General features: G+C 34.8%; 2 protein-coding genes across 2 annotated transcripts; both read right to left on the bottom strand.

Moving 5' to 3' along the window:
- Positions 1-4,968: 4,968 nt before the first annotated feature.
- LOC118438237 lies at positions 4,969-6,518 on the bottom strand. The gene is made up of 4 exons (XM_035858143.1): positions 6,426-6,518; positions 5,942-6,125; positions 5,530-5,612; positions 4,969-5,399 (listed from the first exon to the last, which is right to left on the bottom strand). The coding sequence occupies exons 1-4, from the start codon at positions 6,480-6,482 to the stop codon at positions 5,211-5,213; spliced, it is 513 nt and encodes a 170-aa protein (XP_035714036.1). The 5' UTR covers positions 6,483-6,518; the 3' UTR covers positions 4,969-5,210.
- A 4,941-nt stretch (positions 6,519-11,459) lies between these two features.
- On the bottom strand, positions 11,460-12,791 carry LOC118438306. The gene is made up of 4 exons (XM_035858264.1): positions 12,684-12,791; positions 12,446-12,596; positions 12,251-12,342; positions 11,460-11,651 (listed from the first exon to the last, which is right to left on the bottom strand). Exons 1-4 carry the CDS (start codon positions 12,756-12,758, stop codon positions 11,466-11,468), a joined length of 504 nt encoding a protein of 167 aa, XP_035714157.1. The 5' UTR covers positions 12,759-12,791; the 3' UTR covers positions 11,460-11,465.
- Between the last annotated feature and the right edge of the window lie 883 nt (positions 12,792-13,674).

The raw sequence follows: 13,674 nt of genomic DNA, 5'->3' as shown, positions 1-13,674 counted from the left end.
AATTATAAATCTCGGGTCATTTTCGCGGATCACTGAAGCCATTGCTCTCCACCTGTCTTTGACCAGGTTGAAATCGACCATTGTTTGGGAGTTCTCCTGACAAGAAATTTTTTCATACGTGTCGCCTCGTTCCCCTGGAAGCGGTGAGTTTAAATTGGTTATGAACAAACCTAGGTAGCAATTCGTTAACACTATGGAGACCAAGAGCCATGCAATACTTAAGACTTGAAAGGGAAGAAAATTACTCAATTTTTGCGGAAGCTGGTCCACCTCGTCGATCAGACAACCGAAAAAGTATAAGAATATTTTAAGCGGGTACAATTCCTTGTTCAAAAGATAAAATCCTAACGAAACGAGGCAAGTTGATAATAGCAGCATGATAACCGTCACAACCCACACGACTGGGTCGTAAGGAGCGAAATACAAGGAAAAGGAGACCCCCCTCGAGAAATGGGAGCAGGAGAGAAATGAGTACCCGGGAAAATCTGAGATCACAATTTGGTAATTATATTCCCACTCTGTAATCCGCACTTTATTTTTGTAATTGTACACCGGGTAGAAGCAAGCTTCCGTGAGAACCGGGTAGCATTCGGTATTACTAGTTATGAAATGTTGGCTTGCATTAAGTTTATTTAATGCCGTGGCAAATAAGATATCTGAGACTGGATGTTTCTCAGAATTGCCGACCCAATGATGTTCCGATTTTGTCGGGTAGTTTGACGGGGTGAGTAAAATTGGGTCTTTATTTAAATTTGTTGTAGTAGTGCAGAGAAAATATTGTAGAACTGGAATACTTTTCTGGTAACAGGATGTCACTTTATTTTGAGGAAGGAATAATAACACGGCAAATTTCACGGGTAGGAACTGCTCAAACTTGATACGTTGTGTGTAAAGGGGCGTATTCATGTGGGATTCAAATATCTTGTAGCTTCTTGGAATTAATATAAAATAAAAATAGTCGGGATAAACCTGACTTAACCTGAGTTGTTTGTTTAGCGTCAAATAGTATTTGGTTTGAGTAGTAATCCAATATCCTAACGAGTTTTGGTGGGATTGTGTATAATTAGACGAGTTTATGGTGACAAATAAAATGACAATTTCGCAAAGCCAGCCCTTATTTTGGAAAATATCAAGTTGTGAGGAGATCGTTATTGGTTTAAATAATGGAATAGAATCGTCCGGAAAGGGTCGTTTAGTCAGTGTAAGGGGAACATAACGGGTAGTTGGTAGATCCGAGGTGGAAATATTGTTGAAGACGAGATGATATCGACAACGGGTGTGGGTTTTGAGAACGGATGACAAATGTATGACAGCTAATGCAGCCGTAGGTTTTATAACAAATAAATAATTTGCAGTATAATACGGAACGAGTAAAGTTGCGTATAAATTATTTGGTTGTATCATTTTCTCGATGTCAAAAAATTACTCTGTGGGTGTCTTTATCGCGGAGCGAATAATCAGCAATGTTGTGACTGGTAATTATTTTAATTTACGTATGCACGACTGAAAAGATGGAACTATAGGAACCTGATCTTTACTTAGTTAAATGAGAAATTTCGAAATAAATATATTCGTTGACTACAATGTAGGTATGTACATAGTGAAGTGGAGATGCTACCTTATAGATATACTTATATGAAGCAGAGCTGTGTTTTTACATATGCGTACGAGGAACATATGGAATGTACGCAACCATTTGATACCATTAGAGATCTAAATACGTATGGGTCTGAATAAGAACATAAATATCGATATAATATTTTTTTATTTGCATTTTTGATTCACATCTGATATGATATTCATCCTGTTATGGCATTGGCTAAAATTGAGGATGTAAAAGTAATTAGCAGCATAAAATAAGAAGCACTTAAATACTTATTTATTAGAATTGGAAACAAAACTCATTCGGTTTGTATGTACGTAGTCATTTTGTGATAAGTGTGATTATATGTACATAATTCCAAGTTGTGATGTTAGCAGTGCAGTGTAACGTAACATTTATGCAGTTCCAGATCCTGGTTCCCTTTCGATGTGTTGTACAACTAAATATGTGACCTACGTATAAAAGAGAGGTTACGTCAGGTTAATTAATTCATGAATGCGAGAATTTTCCGGTGAAGCGTCCCATCTACATCTTCCATTTTGCACACTAAAATGTTACGATATTTCTGTGCCCCATTTGGTCTAACGACCTCTGTCACAGGAATACATCTTCTCTTCCTTTTTTCGGTCAATATACCATCTCTCAGGCAAAGTATGTAGCACGGAAATGTTGACAGTTTCATAAATACTTGTATGACTTGTGCATGCATATGATCTGCATCCCATTAGGTAGGTCGCACTTGAGACCATATTTTCTTGCATCTTCTTTGAGCGCATAATCTTTTTAAACCCTACCAAACTTAATGCCACCCTCTTCACGATGATTCGCCCATTCCCTGCCAAATATTCGAGGACCGCCAAACATAAACTGACCGCTAGACAGATTCCATGCAGAATAAAAATAGTTTGAATACTGTCACCCAGTTGGACTGCCTTGACCTCCGTGGCATACCGAAATTTCGTCAATTTCACCTCTATTTTTCGGGATAATGTAGCATTTGCCCTGACCCGATTTAATTCTCGGTTGTAAATCCCGGAATCTTGAAACAGTTTAAAGTATCGAAGCATCCGTGATTCCTGCCAAACTTTGAAGATATTTCCTACCACCCCAGTGACGATGGGTTTCCCTACGTTGTACCACTTTTCGTCGGGTAGTTTCTCTTCAGGTACTCAAAGTATGTGTCCACCTCACTTGATGGTGCCATATAAGCGGATTTGTCACATTTCAAAAGTTCCTCCTCGATAATCCCGTTAACCCCTTTGGCCGTCACATTTGCCAAAACTTCAAGCTTTTCCGGGTACCAGCGAATCCTTGGATTCAGCATGGAATATGTTAAACGTTTCAAATACGGGGGAAATCTACTTGCTGTATCAATAATGTAGTAGTTGAAGTGCTGTGAGAATTTGAAATTTAGAAGGTAATGTTTTCCTATTAATATTCGGTCGAATTGAGACAAAACTGTGTAACAGAATCCTCCAACATGTCTTGAGTAGTCGAGGTTGGTAAAGTTAGATTTTTTTGAGTCCTCAAGGATTCGTTTTGAGTCAAGTTTCTGAATGTCGGTTAGGTAATGATCCATACTGATTTGGGGTTTCGAAAGACAGGAGATTTTTTCATACGTGTCGAATCGTTCTCCGGGAATGGGTGAGTTTAAATTGGTGATGAAACTACTCAGGTAGCAAGAACTCATCACCACGCCGACAAAGAGCCAGGGAATACTTATGAGTCTGAAGGAAACCAAAGTACTCAATTTTCTGGGGAGATTACTCACCTCGTCGATTAGACAGCCGAAAAAGTGCAAGAGCAGTTTCATCGGGTAGATTTTTTGGTTCAAAGTGTAAAATCCCAGGGATAAGAGGGACGAAGATAAGATAAGCATGATAACCATGCCAATCCACACGATGCGATCGTATGGTGCTAAGTACAGGGAAAAGGTTAACCCATTCAATCCCATGTAACACGAGAAGAAGGAAAATCCGATGAAGTTTGTGGTAACTATTTTATCTTGAATTCCCATGAATACAGTAGCTCGGATTCTCAACGTGGGGTAGAAGCATGCCTCCATTAATACAGAATGACACGAAAAATCCCCACTTTTGAAATGTCTAGTTGCATTAAGTTTATGAAGTGCTGTAACAATTAAAATTTCTGATAATTCCGGATTTCTTGAAACAAAGGTGTAATCCAACCAATTATATTCCGAGGGCGTCGGGTAGCCGAGTGGTATCCTAACTCCGGAAGAAGATAAAGTATGGCAGGCAAAATTCCGTAGAATTGGGACTCTCAGATGACCCCTTTGGTTACACAATTGTATGTTCTGCTCATTGTGAAATAATAAAATTGATATTTTGACTAGTAATTCTAATTTGGGTAGATAGTGAACGGGTGCATCGATATCTGACAACAAGACTTTTGCGTCAGAAGGAAGTAAAAGAAAGTAAAAATTATCGGAAGAAATTCGTACCTCGATTTATTTAGTTAACGTGAAATAAAACGTGCTATGAGCTAAAATCCAATATCCTAGCGCTTCTGGGTGAAACTTGGTCAAGTTTGGGGGATTAATTGTCACAAAGAGAATCACGATTTCACAGATCCATCCTTTATTTCGAAGAATGTCGAGTTGTGGGGTCGTTTGGTAGGAGGATGGACTTAAATCATGGGAAAAAGTGCGTTTGGTCAGTGTAAGAGGGACATTACGGGTAGTTGGCAAGTCCGAGGTGGAAATATTGTTGAAGACAAGGTGATATCGACAACTGGCGTGAGGAGTTATAGCACATGTTAATTTTTGTATACCAGATAATGCTATCGTGGGTCCGATTAATAAGCTCAAATTTAAGGTGAAATACAGCAAAATTAAATGGGGGACGTTTGACTTGGTCATTCTTGACGGGTCGAATGATTTTTTGGCGGGACTGTGGTAAAAGTTAGTTTGGAAAAATTTAAATACTCATGAAAATTTGAAATATTCAGACAGGAGAATTTGGTTTATAAGTATGTATGTAAGCATTCATTTTGGATTAGTAAGTGTTGGCATTTGTGGTTTGATATTAACCTTGTTGTGGAAGTGGCTAAAATTGAGGATGTAAATGTAATTAGCAGAGCAGAATAAGAAGAAAATACTTACATATTACAATTGGAAATACATAAAACTCATTCCATTTGCAATCTATTTGTCATAAGTATTTAATGTCTGCGTGTATAGTAGTAAATATTATTCCAATGTGTATTGTTTCTACCTTAAGGTTGGAACAATATAAGAAAACTTATAGGTACTAATATGCATTTTTTCTTTAACTCCGATCATGTTTATCTTGGTGCTAACAATTATAAGAAATAAACTCCAATAAGTTAAATTAAATGTTTTGTATTACAATTTTATTAAAACAAAGAATTTCTCACTTATGGGTAGTAAATTTGCACATATTTTTTTTTACACAATTTGGTCTATACATTACTAAAGGAAAGTACCAGTGTTTAATGGAAATTTTTCAGGCTCACAGATTCATTTACAACGAACCAATTTAGACAATTAACAACGGAAACCTTTTCTTTTCAATTGTTTGTAAAAATTGTCATCTACTTATTTGCAGAAATTCCTCGTACCAAATCAATCAGTGACTTCAGTCAAATTACATTTTGCAAGTACAAATCCCATCAAATTAACAAATATCCACACTTGAAATAGCAAAAATTCAAAAGTCACAGTCCCATTGTATGTTAAGAAAAATATCATTGGCGAAGCGAACAGTAGCCATGACGTGATAGTCGTCCAACTCCTTAATTTGCCTTGGTCATTCTGAAATCAATATACATGCAATTATTTGAATGACAAATGATTTTTTGACTTTTCAGCAGACTTATCATAACCAATAAAACCGTGATAAACATGTCGCTGCAAAATGTTAACCAATTTTCGTCTTGCTTACAGAACTTCTAAATAAAATCCAGGATGTTAAGAATTGTCCAAGTAGGAAAGGTACAGCAACGTAATAAATGTTAAAGCTGTATGCTGAAACCATAAACAAGAACACATTTAATACTACACTCTTAAAAATGTCGTAAGTATTAAGCCAACAGTTATTCATACATGTATACAAATATGTTAGTACCGTGTAGTGATAACTCGTACTAAATTTTACCGAACCGGTAGAAAATTTTTACGCATCGGTATAATTTCAATACCAAGAATTTCTTACTAAATACCCAGATATCAATACCTACGTGACTACACCAAATTTCTAACAGTCCATTGTACATAGTGTTTAGGATGAAACATATTTATTCACTACCTGATAATAACAGTGTTACCAGATTATTTAGTGTGTTATTTTGACTTACCGTACTCCTTAATACTGCAATACGTCAAGGCTCCTTCGTTCCCGGTAGAATGTTCCCCAACAAATTTGGAACAATTTTGGTCCAACCCCTCAGTCAGGTTTGTTTCAGCAAGGTTCAAAAATGGGATACCGTCATTCGTAAAGAACTTGTTAGAACACAGAGCGATATACGTGAACCAGGAGACCTAAAAAATACAACGAACTAATACGTGCTTAATTTATCCAGTAACAAATAATCAGGGTATTCACAATTGTCGGTATCTTTAGTATCGAAAAAATACTTGACGAAGAAAAAAGCACGGAATCAAGCTTCGTCAAAGGATTTTTTATTGGCAAAAATCTTACGACGCTTGAAAGATTTCGTAATCATTGTAACTTACTTAATTTACGATACGAAGCATACTAAATAAGAACACATGAAAAAGCATGAATACCCTCAATACTTTTGAAATTTTTAGTTTCAAATAAAAGAATTGGTGACTTACAACATTAAAAAGAGAAATAATTTTAGAACCAAAATATTTTGGGCCGAATGACTCCATTTTTTCTGCAGGAGTAGTTGGAATGTAATCGTAAATTGTAAATTATAAATGCGCAGCGGAGCAGATTTTTTTAACTTTCAAGATCGCGTTTGGGTACAAAAATATGTTCTTTGTTACGAAAAAACACAATACATATTTATTACTCGCATGTTTTAGTAAATAAATTCCTGCACGAAGCAGATATGCATTTATTATGGCAAAAATGTTTTTTTAGTAAAATCGCCCACTTCTCATAATCATGTGTGTTTATTACAGAATATTTAGCAATGAAATCCAAAAACATAAAAAGTTGACTTTCATGCATTTTTTAACTTGACATTGACACGAGCAATTATGTCATGTAAAAAAATCTAGTTCAATCGAAATCAAAATAAAACTAGTGTAAAAAAATTGCGAATGGCGTTTTAAAATATTTTGTCGGTTAGTTTTCCATTCGGTTATGTATACCCAAGTAGAAGAATGATATTGTTACAATGTGATAATCAACGTGTTGGATCACAGTGAATGATGGCCGCTTTTTTCATGTGTATAAAACATTGAAATTGTAAAAGTGCTCATGTTGAGGCAATGTGGTTTGAATGTGATTGCAACGTTAGGATGATATTAATATTGTCGAATTTTACATGCTTTGCACATGCCATTGATGTTAAATAAATGATGCACATTCACATTTAATTCACACCCAAATTTATTATTTCAACAATTAATGATCGTTTATTATTACAAATATCAATACGTCTATGAAAACTTTTCATACAATATTAGTGTGAATTATTATGTACATACTATGTATATTATTTATGTGCACAATTACAATTAATTGATTTAAATTATACACTTTTAAGACTGCAAAATGGTAGGCATAAATATTCATTCGAGGAATCGGACAATGGTAATAGCACGACTTTATGATAAAGGTCAGATTTCTTAATTCGTCTAGACCTAGGAGACAAATTTCGAACCACATATATACATAGCTTTGAGCTTTCACAGGGATTTGTGAAATAATCAGATTTATTACAGAAAACTGTAATTTCCACTTCGTCAGAAACTTTATTAGATTCTGTTACAATAACAATTTCCCCAGATAATAAAGCAAATCCCCTGTCCTTTGGTTTTGTCGAAATATGCAATTCTCCACATTTAGATTTGGTTAACAAATTAGACTGCTCTACCTCATATATTCTACGAATTACTTGTGCGAGCTCGTGTTTTTTTCCTCTGACCATTTTTTTGAGAAGTTGCATGTAGTTCTCAAACTCAAAAGCATTAATTTTTTCTAGGGACCCAAATTTTTTAGCGTCATCTGCTAAATGAATTAACGAATGTACGTTATATACTACAAATTCGGGCCTGTATAACTCGCTAGCTTTTTCAACGAAGGAATTTAACATTTCTCCTGCGTAATTATACCAATCTCTATTATCAGATAATAATATCCTAACCGCAACAGATAACTGTAAAAAATGTTCGTATTTTTCCTGAGACAAAATTCCTTTTAGAACCAGTGGACCTAGGTATAAGAGAAATGTCCTATATTCAGTTGCCTTCCAATAATCGACTTCCACCAGCGACCGTGGCTTGCGATTAAACTCTGACGGTATAAAATTTTTACAGGCAATTAAACGTTCAGAAATCTGTGCAATATTTTGCCTTCCAATTCGCAAAGGAATTGGTCCACTTCTCCAGCAAGATATTAATTTTCTAGTTACACCCAGGCACACTAAGTGCATGTAGTCAAGGACAAAGCTACTAACCATTCCTATTTCTAATTTGGATAAAATGGATTCCTTAACCTGATGATTGTGGTACATATTTCTTCTAAAATCTTGGTCATTTCTTAGAGGGGCGTCCAATTCGCTAAACACTACTCTCCCCAGCCATTGACCTTTCTGAGTGCATCTATCACAACCATAATAACCATTAAATGCAACACAGTTTTTAACAAAATTTCTAGCGGGCGCATCCGCAACTATGCATTTAATGGAAATTTTTCGTACCAAGCCATTAATTTCAACCCCATTGCCGAGCAGCAGTGTGAGCTCTTCAACTAGCGGACCAAGAAGTTGATCAGATTTTTCTGGTTTACAAAATAAACTAAAATACAAGCCAACGAGAAAAGGTTTGCCATTATTTAAAATATCGCCACTTGCCAAAATAGGCCAAAACTGTTTTTTGCTGGAGCGACTGATTGGGAGACCGTCAATTCCTATTTTTAATTCAATTGTTTCAAAATTATCGGTAAACCCAGCAATTTTACTTAATCTCTGCAATTGTCGCTCTAATCCAAAATGATAATACTGCCCACCATCAATTAAATCTATTTTATATTTTGTAGGGGTTTTCATTAATGTTTTGTAAGACTCTGGAAGATTCCCACCAGGAATATTAGCACTTAATAGTTTTAGTAAATCGTCTACTGCCACACCATTTATTTTGTGTTTTGCCACCCATTTCACTAAACCTGATTTAAAATCTTGGTCCCCATCGTTAACTTCATCACTGTCGTACTAACTAAAACTATTAATGGCTTCCTTCTCTAATCCATAACTATATTGAGCCCCATCATTATAAACGGTTGTATTATCTGGTAACAAATTGTCTAATACCGAATTGTCCGAAAGCTCAACCGTACCTACCGAGATTTCATCTAGTGCATCAACTTCAAGCACGAGATTTTCATAACTTTTTTGAATAATTCTACGCTTATTTCTACTTGACGACATTTCCTATATTATTTTAAACAAAGATAATCTAATCGGTGGAATCTTGAGAAATAGAAGCCGCTGCTTTCCTTGGCCTCGAGTACCGGAAGAAGTCCATCACTATTTCACGAATGGCAAACTCAGTTTTTTCCACTTCTGCAGGGAGTCTCTTATTTTTCTTTGTTGCAGCTGAAAATTAATTTCAGGAATATTCAAATTGATTTTCATATGTTTGTAATTAATTGACGAACCTGTGATGCAATTAACAATATGTTTGTAGATATTAAATGGTTTTTTGTTCTTTCCTAGACCAGTGTAGCTCAAATCTATGGCGAGATCTTCGCTAACAATTCTCTGTAAAATTCGCTTGACTGTTTCGCCGGGACTTTTACCTCCAATGTCAATTAGATAAAGTACCTAAACGCATAAAAAATTAATTAGCTAAAACATGAATTATTTTGGCATTGTTGTATGTATAGTACTTCATCTTACAAATAATTTCCGTTCATCGTCTATAGCCAATTGCGACTCGAGTTGTTCAAGGGCGTCCACACTTTCAAGGGGAAAGATTGGCAATGACGAGAAGTCAGGCTCTTCCGTTTCCGTGTTCAAGTCAAGTCCTACTCCGATTCTATTCTGATTGTTGAGAAGTAAGTCCAACTTTTCCAGTATTGATTTTTGTCCAGTTTTTATTGCTGCCAAATGTTTGAGCACAACTTTGTTAAAACCTGAGTAACAAGTTTGTTAAAAAAATTAATCAACTGGCTTAGTATAGTTAGCATAATACCTTATAAAACTACATCATACTATTTTAATCACAATTATACATTTAATATATTTACATATTATTACCTTGTGTCTGCAACCCCAAATTTGACTATGGTGATGGTACCGGTGATGAATAAATAGGATGGGAGCCGAAATTTACGGATTGGTCATCTTGGTTTACATTTGTATCGTTAGGAATAATAGCTAAATTTAACTGTCCATCACCTGAAGGTGTGGCATTCATATACAAAATTTGGCTTCCTGACGAATCTGTCTCAACATTTGATATGGCTGAACGTTCTAGACAAATCAAAGTAGTTTATAATTTAATTGTGAATATAATTGCAATAAGTATCTGTCTAGTTAAAAAAAACTAACCAACAACTCACCCTCATTATTTCCTGACAAAACGAGGCCCTGGTCAATTTGTGCACGAGTCACGTCTGCTAAGTCGCCTGAAGTTGTTTCAAATAACACATTATTATTTGTGCGCTCAATTAGACAAAAATATGTTATCAATTTTTTGGCAAAATAATTTAGTTTACCAAGTTTAAATAAAGTTTGTGGCACAGAATTAATCACAGATTTAGTAATTTTCTTCGCTTTTATTGGTGGTCCCTCGTCATCTGTCGAATCTGAACTGGACTCTGGTCGCCGGTGGGTGGACCGTTTTGTAGAAAAATTAATATCCAAATCGGATGTGTTTTCGGCTAAAACGGCTGCTTGCTGGGCGGCTTCAAAAGTTTCTATCAAAAAACACCAGAGTTTAAAAATTAACCTAGAATAAAATTATATACTATTTAAAATAGCTAAAAATTTACCAAAATGTCCCAATATTCTGCACGCACATTTTCCCCAACTTCGATCAGGCTTAACTTGTTCTCGTCGTATTTTAGTCAAATTCGTTGACAAGCAACGAGTAGGCCAATAACACTGAGTTTTCGAGATAAGCCACGTTTGCGGAATAACGTCCACCGTTTTTGGGTTATCAGTAGGGAATTCAACAACTAAAAAATTCATTTTGGACAAGACGAAAAATGAACAGTCAAAGTGAATGAGAATAAAGAAAGAAGAGCATGCCAGCCGGATAAATCATTCGCGCTCCTTTGTAGCTTGTGATTTCAATGTGAAACAAACATGCATTAAACGTTCAGTCGATGTTGTCCTACGGTTATCAAAAATGACGCTCGCGCATTCAGTCAACGTTGTGTGAAGGTGATGAATCCCAACAAAAGTTATCTCAACGTGATTTCAATATTGAAAATAAAGTGTGATTTTTAATGGCTCATTTTACGTTGCATTAACATTGCCGACCAATGACATGCCATCTTCTAATCACACTCACTAGGTTTCAACATAGGCATTGTTGAAATCACATTGTTACAATATAACTCATCTACTTGGGTATACATAACCCGCAAATACATATGGTCGTGCAGTTACAAATTTTAGAAAAAAAGCTAAATAAATATTTCCAATTTCATTTCGTGAAAAGACTTTCGCTCATTTATTACGATTGCCGTAGCTCGTTTGACAAACTTCTCACATACAGAAATGCATGCAGATTGGCCAACATGTAATAAATATTTATAATATTTCCCGTTATAAATTCCCGGAAAAAAATCAGAAGTAAGATAGACCACATCGCCATAGGAATGCTAACAATATACCAAGTCTTAAGCTTTTTCGGATCCCTCTAGAAAAAATAAGTAGGTATTTACATATTAAATCAAGACATAAATCAATATATTGATTTATGTTTGTGTACATATGTAATAGCGATGGTAAAGTTATAAACAGACAGGTATTAATCAATTACGAATCTGTGTAAAGTTTGTAAAAATTTACAAATAAAAAAATAGCCACAATTATATTAAAACCTTCACAGAGGTAAATAGTATTGGAGATCACTCAAAATTTGAATCTAGGCAACTGACAAATGTATAAATTTACTAATTCGCAATATACAAAAAGGCATTTCACGCAAGCTTTGGAAACATAACGTTGTAAAATCCTTAAGTTCTGTAAACTTATAAACTTTTACAAATTTTGCAAATATTTCTGAAGAAAATTAGCCCACAAATTTTTCCAAACTTATTGAGATCAAGGGCGCCTCTGTACATATTTTGTAAAACTAACTATTTTAAAAACTAAGATTTACTCAGATTTTTTTACTTACATTTAACAAGTTACAAATAATTTCGTGAATTGCCTCACTATAATTCTTATGAATATCTTAATTATAATTATGTGTGTGCACTAATTTTGATATAATTTGTAAAATTATATCCCTACCGAGTTTACTCCTTGCAAAAATATTTCCACATTCTTAACCCAGACAAGCATCAAAGGGACGACGGGCAGGGCTGGATTAATGTTCCAAAGGTCTTGTAAATAATTTGAAACAATTAAATAACAAGATTAAAATTGTAATATATTTTATTTTTTACTGGCTTAAATTAATTTTGCTTGGAGCCAATCAGTGATCACCTGTACTTGTTTCGGAACTCTCGCTATGAAAATTATACGATCCTCCTGCTTGGCTTGTCTGATTCCAGTAAGTTTCCGTAGCACGGAGCAACGGTGTGCGGGTGTTAATCGTGTAAAATGTTAACCCTATTAGACCTCCGATTGCGAAAACCTGAAAAATATTTACCATATTGTATTTACTTAAGTTTTTTTTAAGTAAAGTTTAAAAAGGTTCAAGTTTTTTTTCGAAGTTATGTACCAAATGGTAATAAGCAACCCATTTGCAAGTAGAGGGTATGCTATTGTCACACGGGAAGTGCTCCTTGATGGTCATTTTGCGTCAAATCCGTAATGAACTAAAAGTTTTTGTATGGTTGGCAAAAATATTAGCGTGTTGTTGCGTGAGTCTACATATTTCTGGTTTTGAATGCAAGAATTAATGACACGCAATTTGTAAACATTATTTTTTTGTGGGCGGATTTATACTACTTTGTGTCGCAAGGGTTAGTTTTTTTTAGTAAATTGTTTGTGATTTATCACCGACCTTAATAATGAGGAATTTGTACCTACAGGTACAAACATACATGTAATCGGTTTCTAGCATGACGACGAGGTTACACCTACATACATATTTACGAAAAGTACGAAGGATTGTTATTGATTTCGAGATGTCAAATAACTTTTCAAGAAATACGTAAGATAAGCGAGTAATTTCATAAAACTGGGAAAGTATCTATGTACATATGTTTACACTTTTAGAAAAAATTAATCACATTAAATATTACTGGTTTGAGTAAATATGTATTTACATAAATGACTCTACCGGAACTGTAGTAGGTTTTAGTGATGTGGTGGTAAAAGAGAACTTATACCACTCGGAGACAAACTATCAATAGTGTAAACATATGAACATATGTACATATTCATATATATATTTGCACAAAAAGCATTATGTTAAATTTGCGAGTATGTACATGCAATGTTTAATGCTTTGGGTAAAAATGTACCCATTATGCATATCTACATATTATTTCTATTGGCTATCTTCTAAATATGATGCATTGTGTTTCCCACTGCAAATGGTAAAAAAAATGATACTATTTAATTTAATAATTATTCAAAAATAATCCACCTGTGTAGGTACATAAATATGTACTACTGTTGAAAGAATTTTATTAAAAGCTGTATTCATTCATGCAATACATGCCACTCCAGATCTAAGAATGATTAGTTGTATACATATTTAATTA

The sequence above is a fragment of the Folsomia candida genome, unplaced genomic scaffold (assembly GCF_002217175.1).
Source record: "Folsomia candida strain VU population unplaced genomic scaffold, ASM221717v1 Fcan01_Sc019, whole genome shotgun sequence".
Lineage (NCBI taxonomy): Eukaryota > Metazoa > Arthropoda > Collembola > Entomobryomorpha > Isotomidae > Folsomia > Folsomia candida.
Note: the sequence above shows the minus strand (reverse complement) of the source record. Positions and strands in the feature narration are given on the sequence as shown.